The 27,004-nt window shown below is 38.9% G+C and overlaps 1 protein-coding gene and 1 non-coding gene across 3 annotated transcripts in view; one reads left to right on the top strand and one right to left on the bottom strand.

The window, feature by feature from the left end:
• Nucleotides 1-14,571: 14,571 nt before the first annotated feature.
• Nucleotides 14,572-14,642, bottom strand: trnag-ccc (transfer RNA glycine (anticodon CCC)). Its single transcript has one exon. It is a non-coding gene; the product is annotated as a tRNA-Gly (tRNA).
• Nucleotides 14,643-15,160: 518 nt separating this feature from the next.
• The window catches only part of acsl3b (acyl-CoA synthetase long chain family member 3b), a 30,340-nt gene continuing 18,496 nt past the window's right edge, over nt 15,161-27,004 (top strand). The window contains exons 1-3 of one of the 2 annotated variants that reach the window (XM_072668452.1): nt 15,161-15,352; nt 23,972-24,439; nt 25,739-25,939. In XM_072668452.1, coding sequence (XP_072524553.1) covers nt 24,290-24,439; nt 25,739-25,939 — 351 coding nt within the window. In that variant the 5' untranslated portion in view covers nt 15,161-15,352; nt 23,972-24,289. Of the gene's footprint in view, nt 15,353-20,675; nt 20,718-23,971; nt 24,440-25,738; nt 25,940-27,004 lie in introns of those variants that run through there. The other variant, XM_072668453.1, reaches the window with a different exon arrangement.

Here is a 27,004-nt window from a genome sequence, read left to right as displayed (position 1 = left end):
CTGGATCAGCCTTTCATCAAGTAAAGTTTCTAGGGTTGAATAAACGTTTTCACCACAATTCCTTCCTTAAAGTTTTCAATTTCAAGTCTCAATTGTTTATTTACAGTACTACAAAACACACATCTTAATCACTTATGTACTTAGAAAAGCAACACAAATCATTTTGTTGTTTAAATGGTATCATTCCTCCACTTTACATAAAATAAAATACTTGTAACTGATGCAATATCTCATTAACAAGCATAAAAGGTTACCTGTTTACTCAAAACACTGTCAGGCTAAATCAGGGAATCCCCATTCTTCTTCTGGAGAGATGCCTTCCTGCATGTTTCAACTTCATACCAAATCTAATATACCACATCCAGCCAGTTAAAAACTTCTGAAGGTGGTAATTAGTTGGGGATTAGAGTAGGATCCAAAGTCTGTGGGAAGCTAGCTTTTCAGGAATAGGGTTGGAGACCTTGAGATAAATGAACGTCTTTGTTTTGCTACCAACTCTTAGTTGATAGATAGATGTTTGAACAAAGTTCCTGAAAAAAACGTAACACTTAAAACAATATAAAACATATTGTTTTTTTTTATTAAACTGTTCAGAGGCCTTTGCGTGAGTAATACAGACTGATCTGGTGAACTTGAAACACCATAATTCTTAGGATAATATCTGTAAAACACAACTTAGAAATATGATTACATTATAACCAACATTATAAAATAAATTACATTAAATAACTTCAAGATTATGGGTTATACTGTTCAATTATTAAATTAAATTATTACATTCCATTTTTAATAGTAAAATTAACATCAGACCTACACCCCTAAAAACAAATTCTTTAAGGGGTTCTTAAAGGAAAGGCTGTATATACACCTACACTGATCAGCCATAACATTAGCACCAGACGAAGTGAAAAACAGTGATTGAAGAAATTGATCATCCTTCATGTGTTTACTTTAGTATGACTGTTTTAGGTTGTATATGTTTTAGTATAACTGTTTTAGATTATATATGTTTTAGTATAACTGTTTTAGGTTGTATATGTTTTAGTATAACTGTTTTAGATTATATATGTTTTAGTATAACTGTTTTAGGTTGTATATGTTTTAGTATAACTGATTTAGGTTGTATATGTTTCAGTATAACTGTTTTAGGTTGTATATGTTTTAGTATAACTGTTTTAGATTATATATGTTTTAGTATAACTGTTTTAGGTTGTATATGTTTCAGTATAACTGTTTTAGGTTGTATATGTTTTAGTATAACTGTTTTAGGTTGTATATGTTTTAGTATAACTGTTTTAGGTTGTATATGTTTTAGTATAACTGTTTTAGATGATATATGCTTTAGTATAACTGTTTTAGATGATATATGCTTTAGTATAACTGTTTTAAGTTGTATATGTTTTAGTATAACGGTTTTAGGTTGTATATGCTTTAGTATAACTGTTTTAGATTATATATGCTTTAGTATAACTGTTTTAGATCATATATGTTTTAGTGTAACTGTTTTAGGTTGTATATGTTTTAGTATAACTGTTTTAGATTATATATGTTTTAGTATAACTGTTTTAGGTTGTATATGTTTTAGTATAACTGTTTTAGATTATATATGCTTTAGTATAACTGTTTTAGATGATATATGTTTTAGTATAACTGTTTTAGATGATATATGCTTTAGTATAACTGTTTTAGATGATATATGTTTTAGTATAACTGTTTTAGATTATATATGCTTTAGTATAACTGTTTTAGATGATATATGCTTTAGTATAACTGTTTTAGATTATATATGTTTTAGTATAACTGTTTTAGGTTGTATATGTTTTAGTATAACTGTTTTAGATTATATATGCTTTAGTATAACTGTTTTAAGTTGTACATGTTTTAGTATAACTGTTTTAGGTTGTATATGCTTTAGTATAACTGTTTTAGATGATATATGCTTTAGTATAACTGTTTAGATGATATATGCTTTAGTATAACTGGTTTATATTATATATGTTTTAGTATAACTGTTTTAGATGATATATGCTTTAGTATAACTGTTTTAGATTATATATGCTTTAGTATAACTGTTTTAGATTATATATGTTTTAGTATAACTGTTTTAGATGATATATGCTTTAGTATAACTGTTTTAGATGATATATGTTTTAGTATAACTGTTTTAGATTATATATGCTTTAGTATAACTGTTTTAGATGATATATGCTTTAGTATAACTGTTTTAGATTATATATGTTTTAGTATAACTGTTTTAGGTTGTATATGTTTTAGTATAACTGTTTTAGATTATATATGCTTTAGTATAACTGTTTTAAGTTGTACATGTTTTAGTATAACTGTTTTAGGTTGTATATGCTTTAGTATAACTGTTTTAGATGATATATGCTTTAGTATAACTGTTTAGATGATATATGCTTTAGTATAACTGGTTTATATTATATATGTTTTAGTATAACTGTTTTAGATTATATATGTTTTAGTATAACTGTTTTAGATTATATATGTTTTAGTATAACTGTCGTAATATTCAAGATCGTAATATCCGTTTAGTCTGCATGCAGCTCCTGTGTTGTATTTTCGTATGTGTCTATTTTGCAATGTGCAGTCCTCTGAGTGGCCATCAGAGGAGCCCTCACTATAAAAGAACTTGAAAAAGCCCCGGGGACAGATGTGTGGAGTTCCACCCCTTTGATGACCAGGAAGAACATCCTGTTCAGACTGACCCAGCACTTACACTCTGTTAACCTGCTAGCTTTCTCATGTGTTTGGGGAAAGTTAGGGTCTGAGTGCCTTTTTGTTTTAGCCACCTTTTCCCCTGTCTAGCAGGGAGTAAGAGTAGTTCTGTGTATTTTGGTCACTTCGGTTTTAAGGTTAGTTAGTTAGTTTGTGTTTTGATTTAGTTTTCTTGCTTGTTGTTTTGGCTTATACTTACCCCTGAAATCACATTTCCTCCGCTGACTGTCAAAAAAATGAATACTGGTTTATACAGTCCGGTGTTTGGTCTGGCAGAGGATCTATCAGAGCTATCAGTTATGACTTGACCCTAATCCAGGTCATAACACTATACTAAACTGACTTTGCCAGTTCGGACCATGCTTTCAGCTTATGATAATATGTAAGAGTACTGTAAGTGAGGAGGAGAACTGAGAGGAGTTTTGGAGTGGACTTCAGGTGGCTTCTGCTTTGTGGTAGGAAGCCAGTCCTCCCTATGTGGCACCAGGAATGATAGATGACAAGATTAAAAGGTAGTTGATGGGGTGGTGCAGGGTTGTGCAGACAAGGTAGAGATGTCATTTATAGGTCTTTAGATTAGGGAGGAGGGGCTTCAGGCATGTCCCTCCTCTTTAGTTTTTGATAACACAACTAATCCAATTAAGACATTTCAACTTTGGGGGTTTCAGTGCAACCAAAAAGAAGCATTCATTCATTGATTCATTCATACACACATATTTTAATGGATTCCTTCATTCACAGTTTTACACATTTCAAAACACAAAAAAAGCAAATCTAAGCATTGCATAGCATGAGTAGCATGGCAATCCATGTCCCCCTATTGCTCAGTGTAATGCTAGCCAATATAGACGTATGTAAGATGTAGTATAATGGCACTATAAAGTGCTAGCCTTCACGTTGGCAGCACTGGTAGCATTTTGTGATTTGGAGAGTTCTAGTTAGTTCTAGTTAGTTCTAGTTAGTTCCCCCCACCAAAAAAATATGGATATTAACATTCAGTTATATGTATACATTTGTCTGTTTAGTTTATGTGCAACTGTTGGAAATAAAAAGTAGAATAAAAAATGTGAATGGATGAATTGATAAATACAATCATCAAGAAAAGTAAAAAACATAGATGCACACACAAATACACACACACACACACACACACACACACACACACACACACACACAGGAAAGCTCTTTCCATGGAGGTCAGCACTGTGTTAATTATGTGTTGTAGCTGCAGGCTCTAGTGTCCAGTCTGGACCACTTAACCCACTTTCCCCTCTCTTTGTGCTCCCAACAGACGCTGCCCACTTAACCTGTGCTTTGATCTGGCCTGGCCTCTTCAGTCAGAGGATACACACACATCCGGTCACAGAGGCAGAATGCAGCACAGGGCTAGATTCACTACAAAACATGGTCAGTGCCAGTTCCTATCTAGGCAAAGTAATCAGCTGGTGGGTTCAGGGGCAGGGATTCTTGTAGGGTTTCCTTGTATAATCAAAGCTGCTGGCATATTGTTGCTAGACAGGTAATTATGGTTACTGTTACCCTAAAAGGGTTCTTTGCACCGATGCCACGAGAAATCTCTTTTGGTTTCCCCAAGAACCTTTCAAAGGATGGTTCTTTAGGGAACACCGTATAGTTTTCCAAACTACACTCTTAAAAACTAGGTGTTCTTTAAGGGTTCTTTAGTAAAGGCAATTTTTCGGCTATTGATCAGAACAATGATAACTCAAATAACCATGCGTAAGTGCCTGGTTAAAGGGTTCAAAATGGCTCTATAAAGCACCAAAAAGGAATTCCACTGTTGTTATTGTGACGATGCACTTCCCTGCACTCAATAAAACCAAACAAGAAATATACTCATAGATGCCAAATGGCTTTGATTATCAGTGTATTTAGAAATAAAAAAGGGAATTAGCCACACAATGCAGATAAAGAAATACCCCAGATAACGTGCTTCCTCTATGGTATTGCTCTGAAGGACCACTTAGGCATCTTTATTTTCAAGAGTGTATTGCAGTCTTGTTTTACATGGAAAGTATTTAAAGCCTGGCAGCAGATGGGTTGAGGGGACCAGAGCATCTTTGATGAACAACAGAAGCCATAAGAAGAACCCATGCTTATCTAAAGGTACCAAAAAGTGAAGATACAGGTAAAGGAACTATAGAAGAACTTAACTCTTTATAAAGCTTTCTAAATTACCTTTGTTGACAATTCAGCTTCATGAGACCTTTGAAATGACCATTTTTCAACATAGCCTCAGGCCAGGATTATCTCCTGTTCTTCTTTCAACTCAGTCCCCTCACCCCTCCACCCCCTAGGTCCTAAACCAGCCTATACCCTTCTTCCACCAGCAGGATGTGCTCACTGCTGACCCCCCTAATTGGATCTGAACTCTATCGTAGTTCACAGGGAGGTTGAGTGGAGTGAGAGGGCTTTATGCGTAACAGTTATATTGGGTCGTAAATTGTTTGCATTGTTTAAATAGGCCATAAAGCTGTATGTGAATCTATAATGATGAGGGTCATGAAGACAGAGTAACAGCTTTCACAGTTCATCACAGGCAAAGGTCACAACCTTGTTCCTTAGTAAATTTAATATCTAACAGAAGGGATTGGATTGTGTGTGTTGGCCGTATGTACCAGTGCCTTTACATTTGGCTTGGACTGATGGTTTGAGGAGAACTTTCTAGTGAGTGTGGAAACTATACATTATGTGGAGGTTCTTTAAACTTTAAAAATGTTCCTCATGCCCTCATCCTCTTTTACCCCTTAACGCAGCAAGGCTTGTTACACACTAAAGTGCATTATTGAGTAACTACAGGGACTTCTGTACAAACTGGTGGGGCAGTTCTTTCGTAATAGAAGTTTGCAATAACAGGCGGGCTATAGGCTGTTTAAGGGGTTCAATAATGGTTTCTTAAAGAGTCAAAACTGTTTCTCCTATAGCAATCTGTGGAATTCCTTAAGTCCACCCAGGCTTTATTAATTAAGCATCTTCACTAAGCCTTACGTTACAGAGAAAGAAAGACACACACACACACTCACAACCAGCTGCAGCTCACTCAGCAGGGTGCAGTTCAGCCCAGGGCTAACTTTACACAGGCAAGGATTCTTATACCTACCCACCCCATCCCCACACACACTTCGGCTACAACCTCACACCTCATTCATATGTATGCAGAGGTCATTTGTTTATTTACATGTAATAACAGTTGCATCATTAATTATGTTGTTGAATTATGTAATGACTTCCAGTCTGCACTACTACAACTTGTCGAAATAGGACAAAAAACATTTACATTGGCTATTTTACGGTGAACCCACTGCTGACACAGGCCTTCAATTCACAGTACTCTGGAACATTAGCATATGAACCAAAGGTCCAGTGCCAAGTGTCTACTAGAGAGCTATAAAGCCTGTGTGATTTGGGCTGTGAAACAGTGGAACTGTGTTCTCTGGAATAATGGAGCTCTATCCATTATTTTTTGGGATGAGATGGCGTGGCGTTGATGATGCAAAACGAATCATACCTTATCGTACCTTACCACGCTAATAGATAGATAGATAGATAGATAGATAGATAGATAGATAGATAGATAGATAGATAGATAGATCACTTTATTTATCCCACAGGGAAAGTCAGTTTTTACAGCAGCAAAATCAAACAAGAGAGCAGCATGATAGAGGCATAAAAGCGTAAAAAGTGATTGTAGTGCAGTAATAATTACATTAATATAATGTAATATACAGAATGAATTATGTGTAATGTAACAGTAATGCTCTTGTCGCTGAGTGCAATCAAATCCTCATGGCAATGTTCCACCCAACATCTAGTGTAAAGCCTTCCCTGTAGAATGGAGGCTGTTACTGCAGCAAAGAGGGAACCAACTCCATATTAACACCCTTCATTTCAAAATACATGTTGGATGGGCAGGTATCTACACACTTTTGAACATAGTCTTATGTGTACACTGTTTAAAGTATAAGATCCTTGAGGAATTGTTGGAGGTTCTTCAATTTAAATCTGTGGAGGAACCTATTAAAGTGCTTTGACGAACCTTCAAAGAACCCTTTTATTCTAAAAACCTTTTCTTGAAGGTTCCCTAAAGCATCTTTAGAGGACTTTACAGTTTTAAATTGAAGAACCACCAAAGGTTCCTTAAGGATCGCATTTTAGCAGTGCACATCATAAGCTGCCCCATCTTCCATCTAACTTTCAGATCAGCTACAGTCCATTAAGAGGATCTTCCATTTGGATAAAACACATGCGCTCTTCCTGCAGAAGCTTTACATCATGCAATGGTTAGTAGGTTACTGCAAGGTCACAGTACACTGTTAATAACATAGGCCTTGCAAGTGCATTGCTAATAGGAACATATTGATCGTATTGATGTTCTCAACATAAACATGGAACAAAAGGTCCATAGTGCTTGGAATAAAACTTTAATGGTCTTTAATGCAATTATTAGGTCTTTGTTATTTAGCATGCCGTTCATAATATTGGAATGCATTTTGCTTATTAATGGGGAATAAGCTTCTATTACTTGTCTGCAAAACCAAGATACATAAATTCATAATTTGTATTTTGGGAATCTGACTATGATGTACTAGATAATGGTATCAATGTCAGTGTAGCAGAGGTTATAGCTGAGGCTACGCTAAAAGATCTGACTCAAAAAGTCACGTTTGTTTGAGTCCTTGAAGCAGCTGGGGCTCAAATGTCTGTGATAGAATTACCTATGAAATATTAATGCCTGTCCAACCTCATGAAAGCATATGGGGATGATACAGATACAGGAGGATTATGTAATGGAGAAAGATGGTGGTGGTGGTGGTGGTGGGGGGGGGGGGTACACATAAATGCTTGACTGATATCTTATACTCTTTAACCATCTAACAGTAAGACTAAGACATACCTTTGAAGAAGAATGTATTGGTTCCTGGATTCTTATTTAGCAACTTTTCTGTATTTTTCCCAGATAACCCATATAGGAAACAGATCCACAAGTCAGCCAGCTGGTTGGCATGCCCAGTTAGGCTAATTGTAAACATGGATTAACAGGTATTACAGAACACTCACTGTAATACAATACAATCAAGTTTACTGTGCAAAATAAAACATGCACAAATATGTCCATTCCTTCAGTTACAGCCTCATATACATATTAGAGTTCAATGAGGCTTAGCTATGATGGCTATAGCAAGAAATAACTAATTATTGAGGACTCCTAATTAAAATGTTATTATGTAAAGAGTAAATGGCTTTAAAAATATACCAATCTGAAGGTTTATATATATAGTTCAGACTAGAAAGGAAATTGTCAATATGATCTTGTGTGTTTATGCTGTGCTAATGTTTGCATCAAAATCTTTTTACCTTAACTGGGCAACTCAACCGAGTGGTCACGCATGCTTTTTGGTGTAGGGTATGAGGTATGTTTTTTATGATGTTTGTTCTATTCAACAAAAATATAATTGTTTGGGGTGTAGAACATTAAATCTTTTTTTCTTACTTTTTTTTGTACATGTCTGAAGAGCCAAGTCATTTAGATGCCCTTCTATTCTATCCTTTTACCACATTGCCATCCAGTGGATATAATCTGCATTACACATTCTATTTGATAGAAATAAGGTCAAACAGCCGAAGATGGGTTTTGCTGAGTTTTTATTATAGTACTTTTACTGCAACAAAAAGATTGACCGTGCTGTTATAATGAATAATTGTTCTTCAAGGGTTCTTCAGAAAGGCAAGGGTTTTAATCAGAACCATGACACCTAAAAGACCCATTTAAGGCTTTGCCTTGGATAAAGCATTTATTAGATACATGAAATCCCTTGTAGATAGTTCTTTATATTTAAAAAGGGGTCTGTATAGTACAAAATAAGGTTCCACTGTTTTCAAAGAACGTCTTTTCAATACTTCATTAAACCCTTTTTCCAAAGAGCGTCAGTATTGTAAGACATTGAATAAGAGTCAGTAAAAAATAACAAATAAAGGAGACCTCAGCAGACCTTTAATCCCATGAAATGTTAAGAGAACAATTAGAGAAAAACTCAAGAGAAACTAAACAGAAAGGGAATTCCTGAAATAATCACAAACAAGCTGTTGACGCCATGATCCTAATCCAGAAACACACACCCAAGATGAACTTTGCCATTGTTGTCAACTAACTACAGAGGCTGCCCAGCACTGGACTGTCTTTTTATCAGCCAGACGAGTGCAGCCCTGACCCGGCGTGAGGAGCTGTCCACACAAAGCAGGTATTTGTTTCAGCTGAGCGTTGTTTTCAGGCGGACAGTCAGAGGTCCAGAGTGGACGTCGCCCTCTTTAGAGGCCATTCAAAAGCCTCTTCTCACCCTCCGCTTAGCCGGGCCATGAATAATGCCCCGAAATGCCCCTGGGGGGACAAAGGACTAGGAAGAATGGGGGCACCACTGGGAGCAAAAAGCAACACACCAGCCCAGACACTGTGGAGAGAGAGAGAGAGAGAGAGAGAGAGAGAGAGAGAGAGAGAGAGAGAGAGAGAGCGGCGGGGGGACACTGAGTCTGTCTGCAAGGCTTAGAGTTAAAGATTACCTTTGAAATCTGCACCCCACCCCTTAGCCACCTCTTTCCCTCTATCTCTCATTTTTATTTTTCTCACCCGCTCTCTCTCGTTCTCTCTCCTTTTTATTTCCTCTCTCTCTCTGCCTCTCTGTTCTTTCTTCTTCTACTTTCTCCCACTTTTTTTCTCTTTTCATAACTGGAAAAGTAATGCATTGTATTTACTTGATTCAGATGTTCAGTTAATATTCACATGAATAAAATACTTAATTAACACAGTTTAGACTTTCAATATATATGTACACTCTCAATGTTTTTTGTCTTTGAGAAAGTTTCTATGAGAAAAAAAAAAAACATTAACTGGCATAGAACCTTTCCATTACGTGGAGGGGCCAGAGGTCTCAGGGCCCCTGAAGGGCATACGTTGGCTTGTATATATGGTGTCAAGGAAAACTATTGATTGGTGTGAAAACTTTACAATATGTAAAGGTTCTTTAAACTGTAAAATATGGCTTTAAGTTCATATATCAAATGTACAGAAATGGTCACTTAAGCCTTTGTACCTTCTGTGTAGACCCACACTTTAGTTCTTCACTCAAAACTACATTGCTGTCATAATTAACATCAATTTCATAGATCCTAAAATAGAACCCTGTGGGACTCCAGAATATATGCTAATATATATATAATTCAGAATAATAGCCATGGCATACAAGGGGTTAAAGAACCATCCATTTAAAGGTTCTTTAAGTAATCAAACAGGGTTCTTTTCTTCTTTTCCTCTAACCTTTACCTTCCTAAGATCCTACTACCAATCTTCCTTGTTCTCCCCCCCCCCCCCCCCACTCCCTTCTCAGGCACCACTCCCTTCTCAGCAGTGTTAAAACCTGCCAGTAGGCGTGGACTTGAGCAGGGATGAGCCATGAAGAAGATCCGCTTTGATGACAGAGAAGGATCTTTTTGTTCTCTAATCCCTCTCTCCACTCTTCCTCATTTTTAAGCCCAAGCAGAGCTCAAAGGGACCCAGCGCTGGAGCCTCGGCTTCAATGAGCGCATTCTTCACCTTCGTCTCGCCCGCCACGCAAAGGAATCCCATCTCCTAATTCTCCAAACACTTGGCCTGCGCTTAATTGAAAAGTAGGAAAGCTCCTCAGGGTCTGGCGGAATCTGTGACTTGGTCCTCCAGATCAGTGTTCCATAATCCTGGTCATTGTGCACTGCACACGTCAGTGTTTTCCCTGCACGGTCACAGCTGATACTACCTGTGAACACCTTGATGGTCGGGCCATGAGCTGAATCCCACCTGCAACAACAAACATACAAAATAGGTTATTTAGGGACTTGCAATCAAACCTTGGTGGATGATTATTTACAAAACCACTTTTATAAACACAGGGTCCTGGTCATAAAGATTTTCAATGCTAAGCTTATATTGTAAGATAGCTTTTTCTTTAACCACACCTTCTATCCAAGAACAACTATGGAACTTTTATTTTTTTTAAGTATGTACACATACTTCACAGGTCCTCGAGACTGAGACTGAAAACCTCAGCAGATAACTCTGGACAAGACATTCAAAGCCACTATACATACACTGCCTGTCAAAACTCTGGGTACACAAAGCATTTCAAAACATTTGAATGAATAAGCATGTTTTCATTGTCGGTTTTCAATAAATTGATATATTAAAAGTGTCATCATTCATTGAGTATGTGATTGTGGTTGGGATGAAAAACACTCAAGTGCATTTTTAGCTTTACAACCCTGTTCTTTTTGCCTGAACTTGCTCATTTTTCTTTTTATGGTGGTAAAAAAACAATAAACTCTGATTTTATTGACTGGATTATGTCTAACCTTACCCCCATTCGCTCCCCGGGTCAGAAAAAAGAAGCCTGTAATTTCCATTCTAAAAGCTAGCGTTAGCTTTTAGCGTAGCACAGATCCCCGTTTGTATATTAGGGATGCAGCCTATGGTCCGGCGACGGGCCGAATCTGTTATTACAAACATCTACTACCAAAGGATAGCCCAAATTTTCAGATGTCCCTGTAGTTACTGCATAATATGCTTTAGTGTGTAATAAACCTTGTTGTGTTTGAGGTATATTCTGGGGAAACAGTACCACCAATATAAACACTTGAGACAATATTTGGAAAACAACAACACAAGAACTGGTGCCCTCAGTCTTGAGATACCTGAAGGGTCTAAACTCTTTTGAAGCAAAATTTGAGCAAATAGCTTTTTATAAGTGCACTTCTTCTTGGGCGCCAAAGGTCCACAACTGTGCAATACGTCTACAGACACACAATTCAAATAAGAAGGAAGCTTCACTGTGATCCACACTATCGTCAAAAAGAAGTGTGTATAATGTAGAATGCGACATCGTAATGGCAATAGTTGAAGTTGCAATCTCTCCATCTAAACACACCAGCAGCCGGTGACTAGTATGGAACAGAAGGCAGAATAGCATATTAGTAATTATCACATTGGACACACACACACAGTCTGCAGAGGATGAAAGGCTTGCTGTCATGTTACATCTGCCTTCCGCTGCTGGACCTGCAGAGACATGACCTCAGGATCGCCATCAGCTCTGTTCACCTTCAAAGCCATTCCTCGGGCGGCTGTAAGATCATTTCGATGCTGCTCTTTACACTTAATTAAACATCTGCATTACTTACAAGGCTGATAAGCATGCAGGAAGGGAAGTTGGTCATATGCTACTATTCAGAAGATTGTAATGTTAAATTAGTATTTAACAGCATGACCGACTGTTGGTTAGAGTGATAATAGGTATTAGTATTTGGTCACTGTATATGACCATTCATTTGTAAGTGGATTGCATTGCTAATTGTAGGTTTGTAGCTAGATGAGTAGTATAGCTTATAATGCTATAGTATTTGGGTAGCATATCTGATTGTTGGTTGTGTATGGGTAGTATTACTACCCATTGCTAATAATACCTTAGTGTTTGGGTAGTGTAGCTGATAGTATTGCTAATAATACATGAGTATTTGGGTAGTGTAGCTTATAGTATTGCTAATAATACATGAGTATTGGGGTAGTGAAGCCGATTGTGGATTAGTGTATGTGTAGTATTGCTAATAATACCTTAGTGTTTGGGTAGTGTATCTGATAGTATTGCTAATAATACATTAGTATTTGGGTAGTGTAGCTGCTGGTATTGCTAATAATACATTAGTATTTGGGTAGTGTATCTGATAGTATTGCTAATAATACATTAGTATTTGGGTAGTGTAGCTGCTGGTATTGCTAATAATACATTAGTATTTGGGTAGTGTAGCTGATAGTATTGCTAATAATACATTAGTATTTGGGTAGTGTAGCTGCTGGTATTGCTAATAATACATTAGTATTTGGGTAGTGTAGCTGATAGTATTGCTAATAATACATTAGTATTTGGGTAGTGTAGCTGATAGTATTGCTAATAATACATTAGTATTTGGGTAGTGTAGCTGATAGTATTGCTAATAATACATTAGTATTTGGGTAGTGTAGCTGCTGGTATTGCTAATAATACATTAGTATTTGGGTAGTGTAGCTGCTGGTATTGCTAATAATACATTAGTATTTGGGTAGTGTAGCTGATAGTATTGCTAATAATACATTAGTATTTGGGTAGTGTAGCTGATAGTATTGCTAATAATACATTAGTATTTGGGTAGTGTATCTGATAGTATTGCTAATAAAACCTTAGTGTTTGGGTAGTATAGCTGATAGTATTGCTAATAATACATTAGTGTTTGGGTAGTGTAGCTGATAGTATTGCTAATAATACATTAGTATTTGGGTAGTGTAGCTGATAGTATTGCTAAAAATACATTAGTATTTGGGTAGTGTAGCTGATAGTATTGCTAATAATACATTAGTATTTGGGTAGTGTAGCTGCTGGTATTGCTAATAATACATTAGTATTTGGGTAGTGTAGCTGATAGTATTGCTAATAATACATTAGTATTTGGGTAGTATAGCTGATAGTATTGCTAATAATACATTAGTATTTGGGTAGTATAGCTGCTGGTATTGCTAATAATACATTAGTATTTGGGTAGTGTAGCTGATAGTATTGCTAATAATACATTAGTATTTGGGTAGTGTAGTTGACTGTGAGTTTAGTATGTAAGTGCAGCTACTTGATCATAAGTCAATATTTTGGTTAAAAGATGTAGTTGTAGACAGGGTCTTTTTCGGGTTTGTATACACAACTTCATATATAAAAACAATACATGAGCAGAAGTATTGGGACACCTGCTCAATCATTGTTTCTACAAATTGTTTAGTTTATCCTGCTTTTGTTGGAGTAACTGTCTCTGTCCATAGAAGAAAGCTTTCTTCTAGATTTTAGAGCATTGCTGTGAGGGTTTGATTGCATTCAGCAACAAGAGCATCAGTGAGGTCAGGATGTTGGATGATCACTAACCCAGCTCAACCTCAAATGCCCAACCAGAGCAAAGGATATATATAGCCAACGTTCACAGCTAACTAAACCATGTAGAAATTAAAAACATAACTACAGTCAAACGCTAGGCTGGAAATCACCATAATCAACACCATACCTCATTGTAATTCATCCCAGCTCACCCCAAAAGTATTGGATAGAGCACCATAATTCTAGAGAGCACAGTTCCACTCCACAGCTTAATATGGGGGCTTTAGATCCCTCTATTTCTTCTAAATATTTCCATACAGGGACTGACAAGCTGGGTGTGCATTTGCACATCTGGGTCAGCAAGTGCCACTTAAAGTAGCTGAACACATTGATTAGAAGGGGTGTCCACAAACATTTAGATATATAGTGCAACTGTTTACCACAGTCTTCCACAATGGGGCTTTCAAACGTTACTGCAGGCACACTTCGTATAGCAGCTCCACGAAATCCTGATAGTGTTATTTCACTGAGTGGAATGGTGTAGGGCGCCATCCAGAGGGCCAACTCTGACAGTACATGAGAAAGGAAACATCTGGTGAGAATCACTGCTTTTCACTGTAAATCACTGGTTCAACGCATCAGCTATTTAGCTAGAAAGGGAAGGGGAAGTGCAAGTCATGAAGACCAGTACTGTGGTTGGGAGCTATTGCGGTAAATGACGACAAATGACGTCGTAGTCAGTATTTCAGTGTTTACGTCTTCTTCTGACGCCTTTTTAGGGAGCGTTTTTTTTTTTTTAGTTTCGTTCTTCTTTACGAACTTCGTAATAATATAATGATCAAACTTGTTTAACGTGTATTTATGTTGTTTTTTAACGACAAGTAAATAAAAATAACACAAAAGCTTGTGCGCCGCCCGGGAATCGAACCCGGGTCGCAAGAATGGGAATCTTGCATGATACCACTACACCAGCGGCGCTGTGCTCTACTGCTGAAGGCCTCGCTATATAAAGGGTGGTCTCCTAGTTTTGTCCAGTAACTAATATTATGTCTTGCGGTCGATTTGGAAGTCATTAAATAACAGGACGTAATAGCATGTGGATTCGGGAAATTAAATTTCACATTTCAGTAATAAACTGAACAAATGTAGCTAGCTTAGCTCAGTCTATGCAAACGTTTAGCTGGTTAGCTGCTTACCATAGCTAGCTAGCTAAAACTGAGTGTTTTCTTAAACACAATAGTATACTGTTGGATCTGTTAGAAAACCAAACGCTCTCCACAATAAGTTCATTGCTGCACTCCGTGTGTTATTAGTTTGACAACATTTAAGGTGACTGGAGGACACATGCACACACAGCCCTCAGCGGCTCCAATCGCCATACACATGACCGCGGGTAACCTCGGTGCCGTCACTGCAGCATCCTGCACGCGCCACCTCTAGAGGGCCAATCAGATTGCAGGAAACGGCCTCCGTCTTGACAACGCTTTCCGGGCTGAAAACAGAACAGGGCCGGCGACAGAAACCCAGAAAACGAGTCTACATTATATAATACTGTAATTCAGCTTATATGGTGCTGGAGCATTTTGGATGCATGGTGGAGTTCCTATAGCGGCCGTAATAAGTGATCAGCAGACGTTAATTCCCGTTTCTCTCCGAAAAAGACAGCGAGGAGGACCTAAAAGCAGAAGGTGAGCTCTCATTGTCTTCAGCGGCGGTGCAGATGTGCTAGTAGGCTATGATGGCGTGGGGTGATCTGGTGGTTAATTTATCTGTCTATACAGCTTATCTAGCCTTTCATCCACATATCTCACTATATTCCAGATATCCTTATCTGTGACCAACATGAAAAGGTCGCGGTCTCTTCCATAGCCAGCAGGAATGCTTGGTATGGGCTGTTAGCTGTTAACTACCTAGCTAGCTTTCTAGCTTCTCGGCCAGCTCACCGCACTGCATTCCAGCCGACGACTAGCGGCGCATGGCTAGTGTGGGATGTTGACATCTTGGTCCTGTTGACGGTTATTGCAGTAATTGACTGAGTTCATTCCGGTCAGTAGATCTAACTGGACTGCTGTGACTGTTTTGCCGAAACGCTTAACACTGCAGGATCTAGTGGCAGTGATAAACACCACGTCCCCCCGAGCACGCTCATAAATATGTGTGTAGGCAGATACACACAGAGACACTAGTGCTAGCTATAAACAAGGGCGACAGTCAAGCTATTGTAGAGTTGATAATACTACATAAATTATCCAGCGCTAGTACAGTAGCTAAACCCTTTAGTATAAAAAAAAACAGCTAGTCATAGAAGTTAGCTATAGACTGCATAATAAAAAAAAATAACCACCGTGTCATTATGTAGCTATATAGCTAGCTAACATTGGAACTACACGGTGTTAGAAATGAAAATAAAGTAAATGTATGTCACGTTGTTTAGCTCTAGTTTAACCCTCACCGGCTAGCTACAGTGTTTGGCTACGCCGACTGTCAACATGGCTAGATGCGCGGTAGCCTTGCAGCAGGCTGAGCAGCAAAGACTCAAGAGGTTATAAAGCTATCGTGGAATAAAATTTAGCTTTTATTATATATCTTTGAACGTATAGCGTAACTGATTTCATTGCAGTAATTATTTTTCGCTGGGTATTACAGCTAGATTACCTTGTCAGACTCCCAACTAGCTAAGCTAGCCAACGTAAGCTAGGTGAGTTATGCTCGCTTGGCTTGGCTTCAGTCATCGATTAGCAAACACAGCCAGTGTTGTCTATCTGCTCTATTAATATCTGCAAATATATATATTTTTTAAAAGTACTATATAAAGAAGGCAAAAATAGCTAAACTTAAAGGCTATAGTATGAATCTGTATTCTTTGAGGGATGCTTGCGTCGTGACCGCCCCCCTGAGTACCAGGAGCTCAGATAAGCAGAATCCACTGCTGTCATTGAAGGCAAGAAGAAAATGTGTCAGCTTAAAAAGAGGACTAGAAGAGGACTAAAGGGGTATAAAGCCCCCCAGCATTGAGCTGGAATGATGGTTGGTGCTCCATCAAAAACTTTTGGGATGAGGTGGGATATTTTACAGTGACCCTGGTGACCTCCTGCAGCATCTCACTCTCTTAAACCCTGCTGTCTTCTTGTAGCCTTCTCCTGCTTGGTGGGCATCGCGTCTGATTTTCAGAGTGCTAGACTGCTGCTCAGAGGACCCCATGGCTGCTGATTGTTGGGACCAGGTTTGAGAAATCAGAGCGTTTAGAAAGCTTTGGAATTTGCACCACCCGCCTTTCCTAGTGACGACTCTAAACTCATGGGATGCCCAAACTTTTGCATGATATTCCTTTCCTTATTTTACATTTTGTAAAACTGCCCCAAATTAAAATTCAATCTTGAGTAGTAAAAAATTTATGTCTTTTGGAGATCAGTTGTCCTTCTGTTTACCTAACTATTCATAGTAACAGGAAGTTTGTAATTGAGTAATTGAGACAGGTTGCAACACGGCACTGTTCAGTGTTTTCTGTTCTCCACCATACCTGATGGAGCTCATCATTTATTTATACAAGAACACTTTGCTGTGCAGTTCAGTATCGCTCCAGATGTACCTGCTATACCTGAAGTAGCATCACATTACCCCTGTTAAATGTACTATGATGTTTCAGACAGAGCTGAGCTTTGCTTGCTTGGCATTCAGTTTCAGTGTCTGACTAGCAACTAGTCTCTAGTCTAAGACTGAGGCATATTAAAATCAGTGGGAGGCAGGTGTATCTCTGGGCAGTGTTTGAGGGCCTGTGTGCACCCCACCCTGCCTTAGGATCAACAAAACTAGACCCGTCTTTCATGTCTGTTTAGAAACGATCACAAAGTAACTCGTACTGCGACAGGCAGATGGGCATGTTCCCACCGGCCCACAGTGAACTGAAAGTGTCTTACTGCCTTCAGCCAATAAAATGCTGATCCTGCTTTCTTTTAGTTTTACCAAAGCTTATGACATATGAGGTCAGAGAAGAGGCAGTAGGCCAAAGGGCTCAGGCGCTTCGTGCTCGGACTCATAAAGAGCGCCTTTTACTTGTCTCTGGGTGGCTTTGTGTTAACAGAAACCTCCAGAACAAATCATTGAGAAGATCTCCTTCTTATTGTCTCAACTGAGGGTTACAGGTTCTTGATATCGTTGTCTTTTCTGTGCCTGCCTCTGAGATTAAGGTTGAGCATTAGCCAAAGTGGTTATACAGGAACCTCTATAGCAAAAAGTATCTCCAGAAAAAACATGCGTTTAATTGAAGTCAATGTAGAAGTCATTATGGATCTGAGTAGGGTCAGTAGGGTCTGAGTCATATTGTTTTTGGCAATTAATTGCTTAAAAATATCATCAGCAGATTACATATGACTGACTTTCACTTACAATATGTTGACATTATGTTTATGTTTCATTCATTCATTCATTGGTTACTGCACCATGATATCTGCTTTTTATTATTTATACAACATTTGTGTTTCAGTTCTCTGTAATGTGAACACAGTCATCATACAGTTCCACATTAAAAGTTAATGGTGGAGTCTGTCTTTCTGAGGTTGAAGGTTTCTCCAGTCAGCCCTGAGTCTATATGAGACTCCCACACCTCACACTAATAGAACTCTGCTGTCCACTCACACAGTAAGTGTCTGCTTTACCTTCTGGCTCTCGTGGCGCAGTGTTTACAACTCGTAGCGGTTTTATCCACGCTCTCCATCCACATGACGGCCAGCTGCTCAGTCTGTATGTTTTCACTGCAATTCTGCATTCAGATTAAGGGAATTATCCCTGTTAAAAGGAACGGCGACAGCAAAACTGCATTCCACACTGTAAGGGTTGAATTTGGCAATTACTTCCTTGTCAGTGTGAGAAACATGTGTGATGATGTCACCAACTAATCGTCTATTGATGAATTAGTTGCCAACTAATTTGGTCGTGGGTTTAAGGCGATTAGTTGTTACAATTTCTGCATTTTATAAATATTTATGTATTTGTATCCATATGAGCTGATGTTGATACATGCATGGGAAAAAAAAACGTTTCAGCCCAGAACTCACGTTTTGGTGCGTGCCAAAAACTAAAGGTGTAATAAGAAAGGTCTGTCCATAAACAAAGAATCTAAAGCATGCAGAATATTTGTTTCCTTGCTAATCCATTCCACTCAGAACGGCCTTCTGTGAACCCTCTGTTTGAATGTTTTGCCTCCTTTTTTTTATAAGCCAAAGATAAGGGCCTTTACCGGCCAATATTTCTTCTGAGAGGAAGAACAGCTGATTATTATAATGCTGGCAGTGTTGTTATGGCTGTCGTACCAGTAATGAGAGTGCTTCTGGCGGTAGCATAAACAACCCCTTAAGGACTGTATTGTTTCTCTCAGCAATGGTGCAGTGCAGGTGATCCCTGGGGGCAGATGTCATCCAATACATGTGTTTGGCTGAAGGTCATCTGTGCCTTGCCTATGTCGCATGCACCACTTCCCTCGTGGGCTCACAACTTCTGAATTTACGCATGTGCTTTCCTCCCCCAAGGCTGCTAAAATTAGAAATAAGCCATGCTTTTTTTCTTTTTTGGGGCCTGGCTTTCAACGATCTTCTTTAGCTTCTGAACTTACAGCATAGAGTGGGTGGCATAGAGTGGTATTTGCTTAAGATAGCGTGATAACAGAAAATCGATGTACAGTCACCTTTCTGTGAAACACTAGATACCTTTTGAATGAGCTATTTTTAACTCAAACAGTTTCCTTAAGAAAGGAAGGTGCCATGCTGTGACTGGGGTGGTACCATCAAGCACACTTCCCTACATATCTGTAGAGTATTCCCTAGCTTTGCTGTTTAAAACCAGTATGAAAAAGTAGAAATATGCGCAATTCTCCTGGAAGATTGATGTGGCGTACCTTGTTAAGAGACAATTTGGACTTTAATGGCCAGTTAAAAGTACATCTAATGGTACATTTTACAGGTTGTAATTTCTTTCACCATTTCTTTCAATAAAAAATCTTCATCTTGGGGAAAGGTCCAACTGCAGACCTCTGGAGCTCCGCTCTGCTGCAGAGCTTATTAAATTGCACCACCATACCACCGCTCAGGAATGAAGAGCTCCACTGAACATCCAGTCAGATCATGAAATTTTATCACATGATGAGGACTATTTGAACGTAAAAATATACCTTGTGTATTAATGTACATGGCAATAACCTATTTGTGAGTTTATTTATTTCTATTTTTTTTATCTTACAGACACCTGGTTAAAGTCATAAGGAGAACGCCTCAGAACGTTTAAAACCTATAGCCAATTTTGCCTAATTCTGTGGGTTAATCATTTAGTTAACATGTTATAATAAGAGGGCTAAAGGCCCTATAGGGACACCTGGTCCTGAGCCTTTGTTTCTTTTGAAATCAAGGATATTACGAAAGAGTTTATCCTGCTTTTGTTGGAGTAACGCTGTCTACTGTCTAGGGAATGCTTTCTAATAGATTTTGTAGCATTGCTGCAAAAACCTGATTGCATTCAGCAACCATGTGAACCATGAGTGTAAGTGAGATCAGGATGTTGGATGATCACCATCCAACTCATTCCAAAAGTATTGGATGGAGCACTATCCATCATTCCAGAGAACACATCTTAATTCTGGGGGGCTTTATAGCTCTAGTCCACACCTGGCATTAGGCATGGTGCCAATAATCTTATTCTTTTCTACAGGAACTAGACACGCTGTGTGTGTGCATGCATTTGCACATCTGTTTCAGCAATGGATGCAACTTAAAGTAGCTGAATGCATTCATTAGAAGGGGTGTCCATAAATATTTGGACATAATTATTAGTATTAGCTGAAGCTTCATTGCGCCAGAAAACGCAGTTCCTCTGCTCCACCTCCGGCTGCTCCAGAACGTCTCTTTCTATTGGCAGCGCTTTTCTATGGAGATTAGACGAGCTTGTGTCAACACCTGTGTCAACATTGGGCGCGCCATAAAGTAGCTGAATAAGAAAGTGTCATCCACTTTTGGACATAGCTTAGCTGGTCACATGCTACTACTACGAGCTTCTCACTATGTGCAGGTAGGAAGTGTGTGTTCCTATTTTGCAAGGTTTCGAAGTAAATGTTGCTGTAATCCTAGCTGCTCTGAAGAGCCTCAAACATGATGACCAAACGACATGTCTAGTGCTGACCGTGGCTACTGTAGAACACTGTGAGTACTATGGGGAACAGCAGACAGTTTTCCAGATGCCAGCCTACTGTGAGCTTTCACTTCTCGTCAACATGTAACATTCCACGCCTACGGCTGTCAGGGAGGCTGTTTTTAGCAGTGACTTCTCTGCAGTAGTCTTGGCAAAACTACTTCAAGGCAGAGAGATGTTGCAAAAAGTCATGTCAAGATATTAACAATGCACTTGTACCCAAGTGTACCCAAGATCTGAAATCATATTATAATTCTATAATCCCAAATCCAGTACCTTTTTTTTATTTTTATTTATTTATTTTTTTTAACCAGTGTTCAGAGCGCTGGTGTCCTCAAGGTACCATTAACAGACATTATTGTCCAGCTGGCAGTTTGGTCATTCTTAGAAGGTAAATAAAGAAGTTTAGAGTCTGCAGGGCGCAGCTATTTTATAGTGGAATATAAAAAACAGACCCTAATATCGGAACCTTTATTAAAGTATCACTGAAATGCTCTGTTTTGCCAGCGGGAGAACCGCATGCCTTTCTTTTTTATAAACTAGCACTGAAGAGCGTGTACAAGACAACCATATTCACTATTATTGTTCAACAATGATGAAATTTGGCTTCTGCCTTTAACTCATTCGTGCAGTGAATGAACACACAAACACACAGTGACAGTGAGCACACATTTTGCACATATATATATATGCGCGCATACAGTAGTAGCTTGTAGCTCTGAGTGGTCTACCGCTTGGCCTGAACAAAAGTATGCTTGAACCTGTGCAGATCTTTTTAAGCATAGCTATTATGACTGTCTGTGGTCTGCAGCTTGCATGCACACACCTATGACCCACACTGAACGATGCCGAATAGGCCAGTGTTTATAGTATTGTGATTGTATGTGGTTTTTAACACTGCAGTAGAGCTTTCAGCTTTTTTTGGTTCAGTGGTTGTTGTGCTATGTATGCAGCCAGGGCCTTCCAACCACATTCAGCGAGCACACGACCTGTAGGAATGTGTAAAAACATCTCTGTTGGTATGTTTGTGTGCATAGAAACCTTAGTTACAGAAATGGTATTTTGTTCAGACCTTCGTGTTGATCCTCAACCTAACATACACACACTCTCTGACCTCACAGCCTTGTGTTGACCGAGGAGCCTGTTTTTTTTTTTGTTTTTTTTTTAAAGCATCTTACTCACTGGCTTAGACAAACGCTGTCTCTTTCGCATGCTAAGCTGGATGGAGAATTCCACCATCCAGATCCACAGTTCCTGAGAAAATTTGTTATTGTATTACAATACGATAAAATAGTCATATTGTCCACCTCTAGGTACAAATGAGGGATCTAAATCCCATACATCCCACAAAGTGATGGCCAATGGCCAAAGTATAATAATAATTTAGAACTACAGTATATGGACAAAAGATAGGGACATCCTGCTTTTTTTGTTGTCTCTTTCTTTCTACTGCTTTTGTTCAAAGCTTTCAAGGTAAATCTTTCTACTAAATTTTGGAGCATTGCTGTGAGGATTTGATTGCATTCATTGACATTCGTGTCAATGAGCATTCGTGAGTGGCTTTATACCCCTCTAGCCCACATCTGGCATGGGGCATGGTGCCAATAGGTTCATATTTATCTGCCTCAGAGAGACCTATTCTATTAGCAGTACTTCTGTACAAGGACTAAACAAGCTCAGTGTGTGCATTTGCACATCTGTGTCACCAATGGATGCAACTTAAAGTAGCTAAATGTATTCATTAGAAAGGGTGTCCACAAACATTTGGACATGCATTGCAGTTTAGTGGGAGACATGACACCATATCTCTGTTACCAAGTGTTAAAACTTGGAAACCAAAGGTGAAGTGGCCAGACGGAGACTCTGTTACACGTGCAGTGTGCTGCGGTGCTGCGGTGCTGCTGTGGCCTGATCTAGTCATTTAAGCTGGTTGAGTTGTGTGGTTCTTATCTCTGTTCTGTGAGTAATCAGGCCATGCCTGCCACCGCACAAGGTATAAACCAGACTTTAACCAACTGTTGTCAGTTAGTAAAGTTTCATGCTGCTACTGCGAGTCTCAGTGATGTCATGAGCATAGTGTTTTTATACTCTGAAAACAAATCATGTAGGTCCGCCTAGGACCGCCTATTGAGTGCTGCTGCTGTATACATGAGGGCGAGAAGCAATGAGTACAGATTCAGTGAGTATGCAGTGAGGGCATCAGTAAGCTTCATGCCATAGGTGCTCTGATTGCCGATACCGATACTGTGTAAGTGCCAGTATCAGCGCTGATACCAATACAATTACAGTATCAGTATGTGTGCAACACTAGTTTGCATGGTTTGAGGAGATTGAACTGCTTTCATGTTGACCTAATTTTACCAGCCTCTCAATAATTCAGTTTTATCCTTTGGTATCCTTTCCCTCTTTGGTGGCGTGGTTTGAAAATCTGACTTTAAAGAATAGAAACCGTCTGAAACAGATTGTTAAATGGTCTAGATTTGGTAGATTGACTGGTAAGCCACTATCTAATCTGGAGGCCTTGTAGAACAGATAGGTAAAGGATTTTGGTGATTGTACCCCCCCCCCCCTTTGTATACAAGATTTCAGTTTCCTCCATCTGGGTGAAGGTTTAGAGCTCAAACATGGCATAAAGGTTTGGGAACCTGTGAGTTTTAATGTTTGTCTATTGTCATTTGTGTGTAGTGTCTTGTAAATGTTTACTAATGGAATGCTGACTTGCTTACTGCAAACCAAATGATGGGTGTACATAAAGGAACCTAACCTAAGTTGTTTCACACTCAACACTGAACACATTCACTGCTGTGCTTTCAGACACATTCCAATGGGATGCACGGCACAGGCATGGAGCTCCATCCAATAGAATGAGTTGGAGTGTTGTTTGTGACCCACAACTACTCCTCCTACATCAGTATCGTCTATTGTAAAGCCTTTCCACAAAAGTAAGGGCTGTTGCTGCAGCAAATGGAGGGAGAAAGTCCACTGTCCACTGTCCCTTAACTTTAGAATAAACCTTGTTGTATGTGTAACCACCCCTCGAAACTGTCATTCACCTGCCTACTTTGACTGTTGATGAATGTAGATTTAAAATATGAAGCCAACTTTAATACGACTGTCTCGTTTTGTTTCTCCAGGATTTTCCATGTCGTCAAAGTAGGAAGTGGCACAGTGGGAAAAGGAAACCGGAAGTTGCTGGCACAGCCGACAGAGAGTGGGAAGGAAGTAAATCGGCACTTTCAAAGAGCTGCAGGAACGAGAAGAAAGCAGTCCAAGGACCGAGATTGAGGGGATAAAAGTCACAAGGGAGGAATATACAGAGCCCAAAACAGGGAGGGAGGGGAAGGGAATAGAGAAGAGGAGGAGACTGTTCTGTAACAACTAGAAGAGGAGTCGGAGAAGCAGTAGAGATCTGACCGTTCTCAGAAGAAAAACAGCTCCACTCCGCTGTCAGGATGAAGCTGAAGGAGGACGTGCCGCCTATCCTCCTGCAGGTCTTTCGCTCCGTGGTGTGGGTCTATTCAGTAATCACTTTCATTCCCTGGTACCTACTGTCTGGAGCTGGAGCCAACCAGTCCCGAGCCAAGCGCATCAAAGCACGCTCAGTGAGTACTAAGAGGCTTATCAGGGGGGGTGCATGCTGATATTTGAATCATATCAGTATTGATAGATGCATTTATTGAAAACTTTTATGAACCATAAAATATTTAGACAACACTAGACTGCTGCATTTTTGTAACCCTGTAAATTAAAAGTTACAAATCTGCAACAGAGGGGTGTGTGGGCGTGTGTGTAGACATTATGTTTTGATCGTTTCAATTCTCAAATAAGCAGAATTCATTTTTAATTAACAGTTTACATGTAAAGATTGGTGGCAGACAGTGGTTCATTTTGTGTTGTTTAAACCCTGACTGCTAGATGGCAGTTCCCACTTTTCTGATTGTATAAAAAGTAATATCTTATACTGTGACAGCTTTTCTAAAATAATTATTTAAAAAAAAAGTGCAACATATGGTGACATTGGATCATAACCCTTGTATCATAATCATTTTTTGGTAAAAATTTTAGTGTGGGGGGGGGGAAAGGAAAGGATCACCTGCTAAAATGTCTGCACTTCAAGAGAACTAGGCTCTCTGAGAACTTTCTCCAAGATCGCCACCTGTTAGGCATGAAGGTCATGCTTCTCCATTGTGTTGCAGCCAGGGAATCGCTAAAGGGGGGGAAAATGGATTTAGTTAAATACCAACAAATTCAGAGCGCAAACTTTACAATGTCTAAAAAAAAAAAATAGGTGAATATCAAAAAAGCACCAATCCAAACACACCTCAAAATCCACAATGTTATATATATGGAACTGTGTTCTCTGGACTGATTGTGGTCCAACCAATACTTTAGGATGTGTTGGGAAGTTGGAGATGTGGTGGGTGGTGATCCTCCAATATCCTGACCTCACTAACATTCTTGTTACTGAATGCTGTCAAATCCTTGCAGCAATGCTCCCTAATCTAGTAGAAAGCCTTCCTTATACAGTTGCGACAGTTACTCCAACAAAACAGGATAATCTCTAAATGGTGAGTAAGCAGGTGTCCCAATACTTTTGTGTATTGTGGAGTTAAAACCATGAAGAATTAAAGCAATACTCTAAAGACTAAAATGCAGCTTTCCGGAGCGGAGCTGTCCTGGATTTCATACGCTGCGTGATGTGGTTGTCATGATGTTCTGCTAGAATATTTTTAGCACATCTTAGGGGTATTAGTCTCCACTCCTTTAATATTTCATATCTTAGAGATGTTAAAACCACTCAAAGCTTTTCATGGACTAGGTCAAACTATAGGTGAGTTCCAAAGTTCTGTATGTTCTTCTGTATGTTCCATCACATTATAATCTTGTCCTTGCCCTGCTAGGTGAGCGGCCGTCCTTCTGGGCCGTACCGGGCAGTGAACAGCCAGCAGAGGCTGGTCTCCCAGCTCCATGAGGGGGTGGACACGCTGGATAAAGTGTTCGAGTATGCGGTTAAATTTTTCCCCGAAAGAGATTGCCTCGGCACCAGAGAGGTGCTCAGTGAAGAGGATGAAGTACAACCCAACGGCAAGGTCTTCAAGAAGGTGAGACATGAGAAATATGCACACTCAGTGTTCATGCATGAGACGTTAACACAGAGGTCAGTTTCTCTTTTTTTTTTTTTTTTTTTAAACTTCATCTTCTGGGAATTGGTTTCTTTTTTGTTTTCCTGAGAACATCTGGGGAACTCTGTTTAAAACAGGAAGTTGCATTGCTGTGGAGTCGAGCTATGTTGGAGACGTAATTGCATTTACTGATACATACTCAGACATACTTTTTCCAATTAAGGCATTAGCTATTGTTGGAATGCTTATATCCCATAGGATTTTTTCCATTATTCATTCTTCAATGTATTCTATTACATTACTTTTATGCCATTTTATAGCTTCTCTTATCCAGAGCAACTTGCAATTTCACTCATGTTACAGAAATAGGAGAGGGCAGTGTTTGGAGTCTGCTGTGTGCCTGTTATTGGAATGCAGTGGTGTGCTAGTCTGATGGGGAATAAGCAAGATGTCCCCCATCAAATATGCCATCCCTACAAGCAGATCTTTCACAAAACAAGATTTCTGTATTTTGGTGGATGACTTGCTAAAAGTAGTGATTGCAATATAAATGCTATTTATCACTTATTCTGTTTAGGCTGTTCAGACCAAGCCTTATTTATCTGGCTAACATAGCTTAATTTATTAAGCTTAATGTGTCTGGTTAACTTGCCTTAATTTAATGTAATGTAATGATCACTCATTAAAGAGTTCGCTGTTTAATAATTTCACAAAATGTTGAACAAAATTATGACTGCACATGGTTGTTGAATATTTCACTAATGGGATCTGAGCTGGGTTAGGGTTAGTGTGAGGAGTATGAAACATTACATGAACAACCTGGAGAGAGTTGATTTAATGCTGGTTGTTGGTAAATTCTGGTGTTTAGATAATGTAGTGGCAGTAGCGATCATAAATACTACAATGTCTGTCCCATTTCCTCAATGCTGACATTTTTGATGCAATATTTCAATGCAGTGATTCTCATTTTCAGTGCTGTGTAAGGTTTAATGGTGTAAGAATACCCCACTGTTTTCCAGTACTATATGTTTTAATAGTGAAATA

Source organism: Salminus brasiliensis, chromosome 23 (genome assembly GCF_030463535.1).
Source record: "Salminus brasiliensis chromosome 23, fSalBra1.hap2, whole genome shotgun sequence".
Lineage (NCBI taxonomy): Eukaryota > Metazoa > Chordata > Actinopteri > Characiformes > Bryconidae > Salminus > Salminus brasiliensis.
Note: the sequence above shows the minus strand (reverse complement) of the source record. Positions and strands in the feature narration are given on the sequence as shown.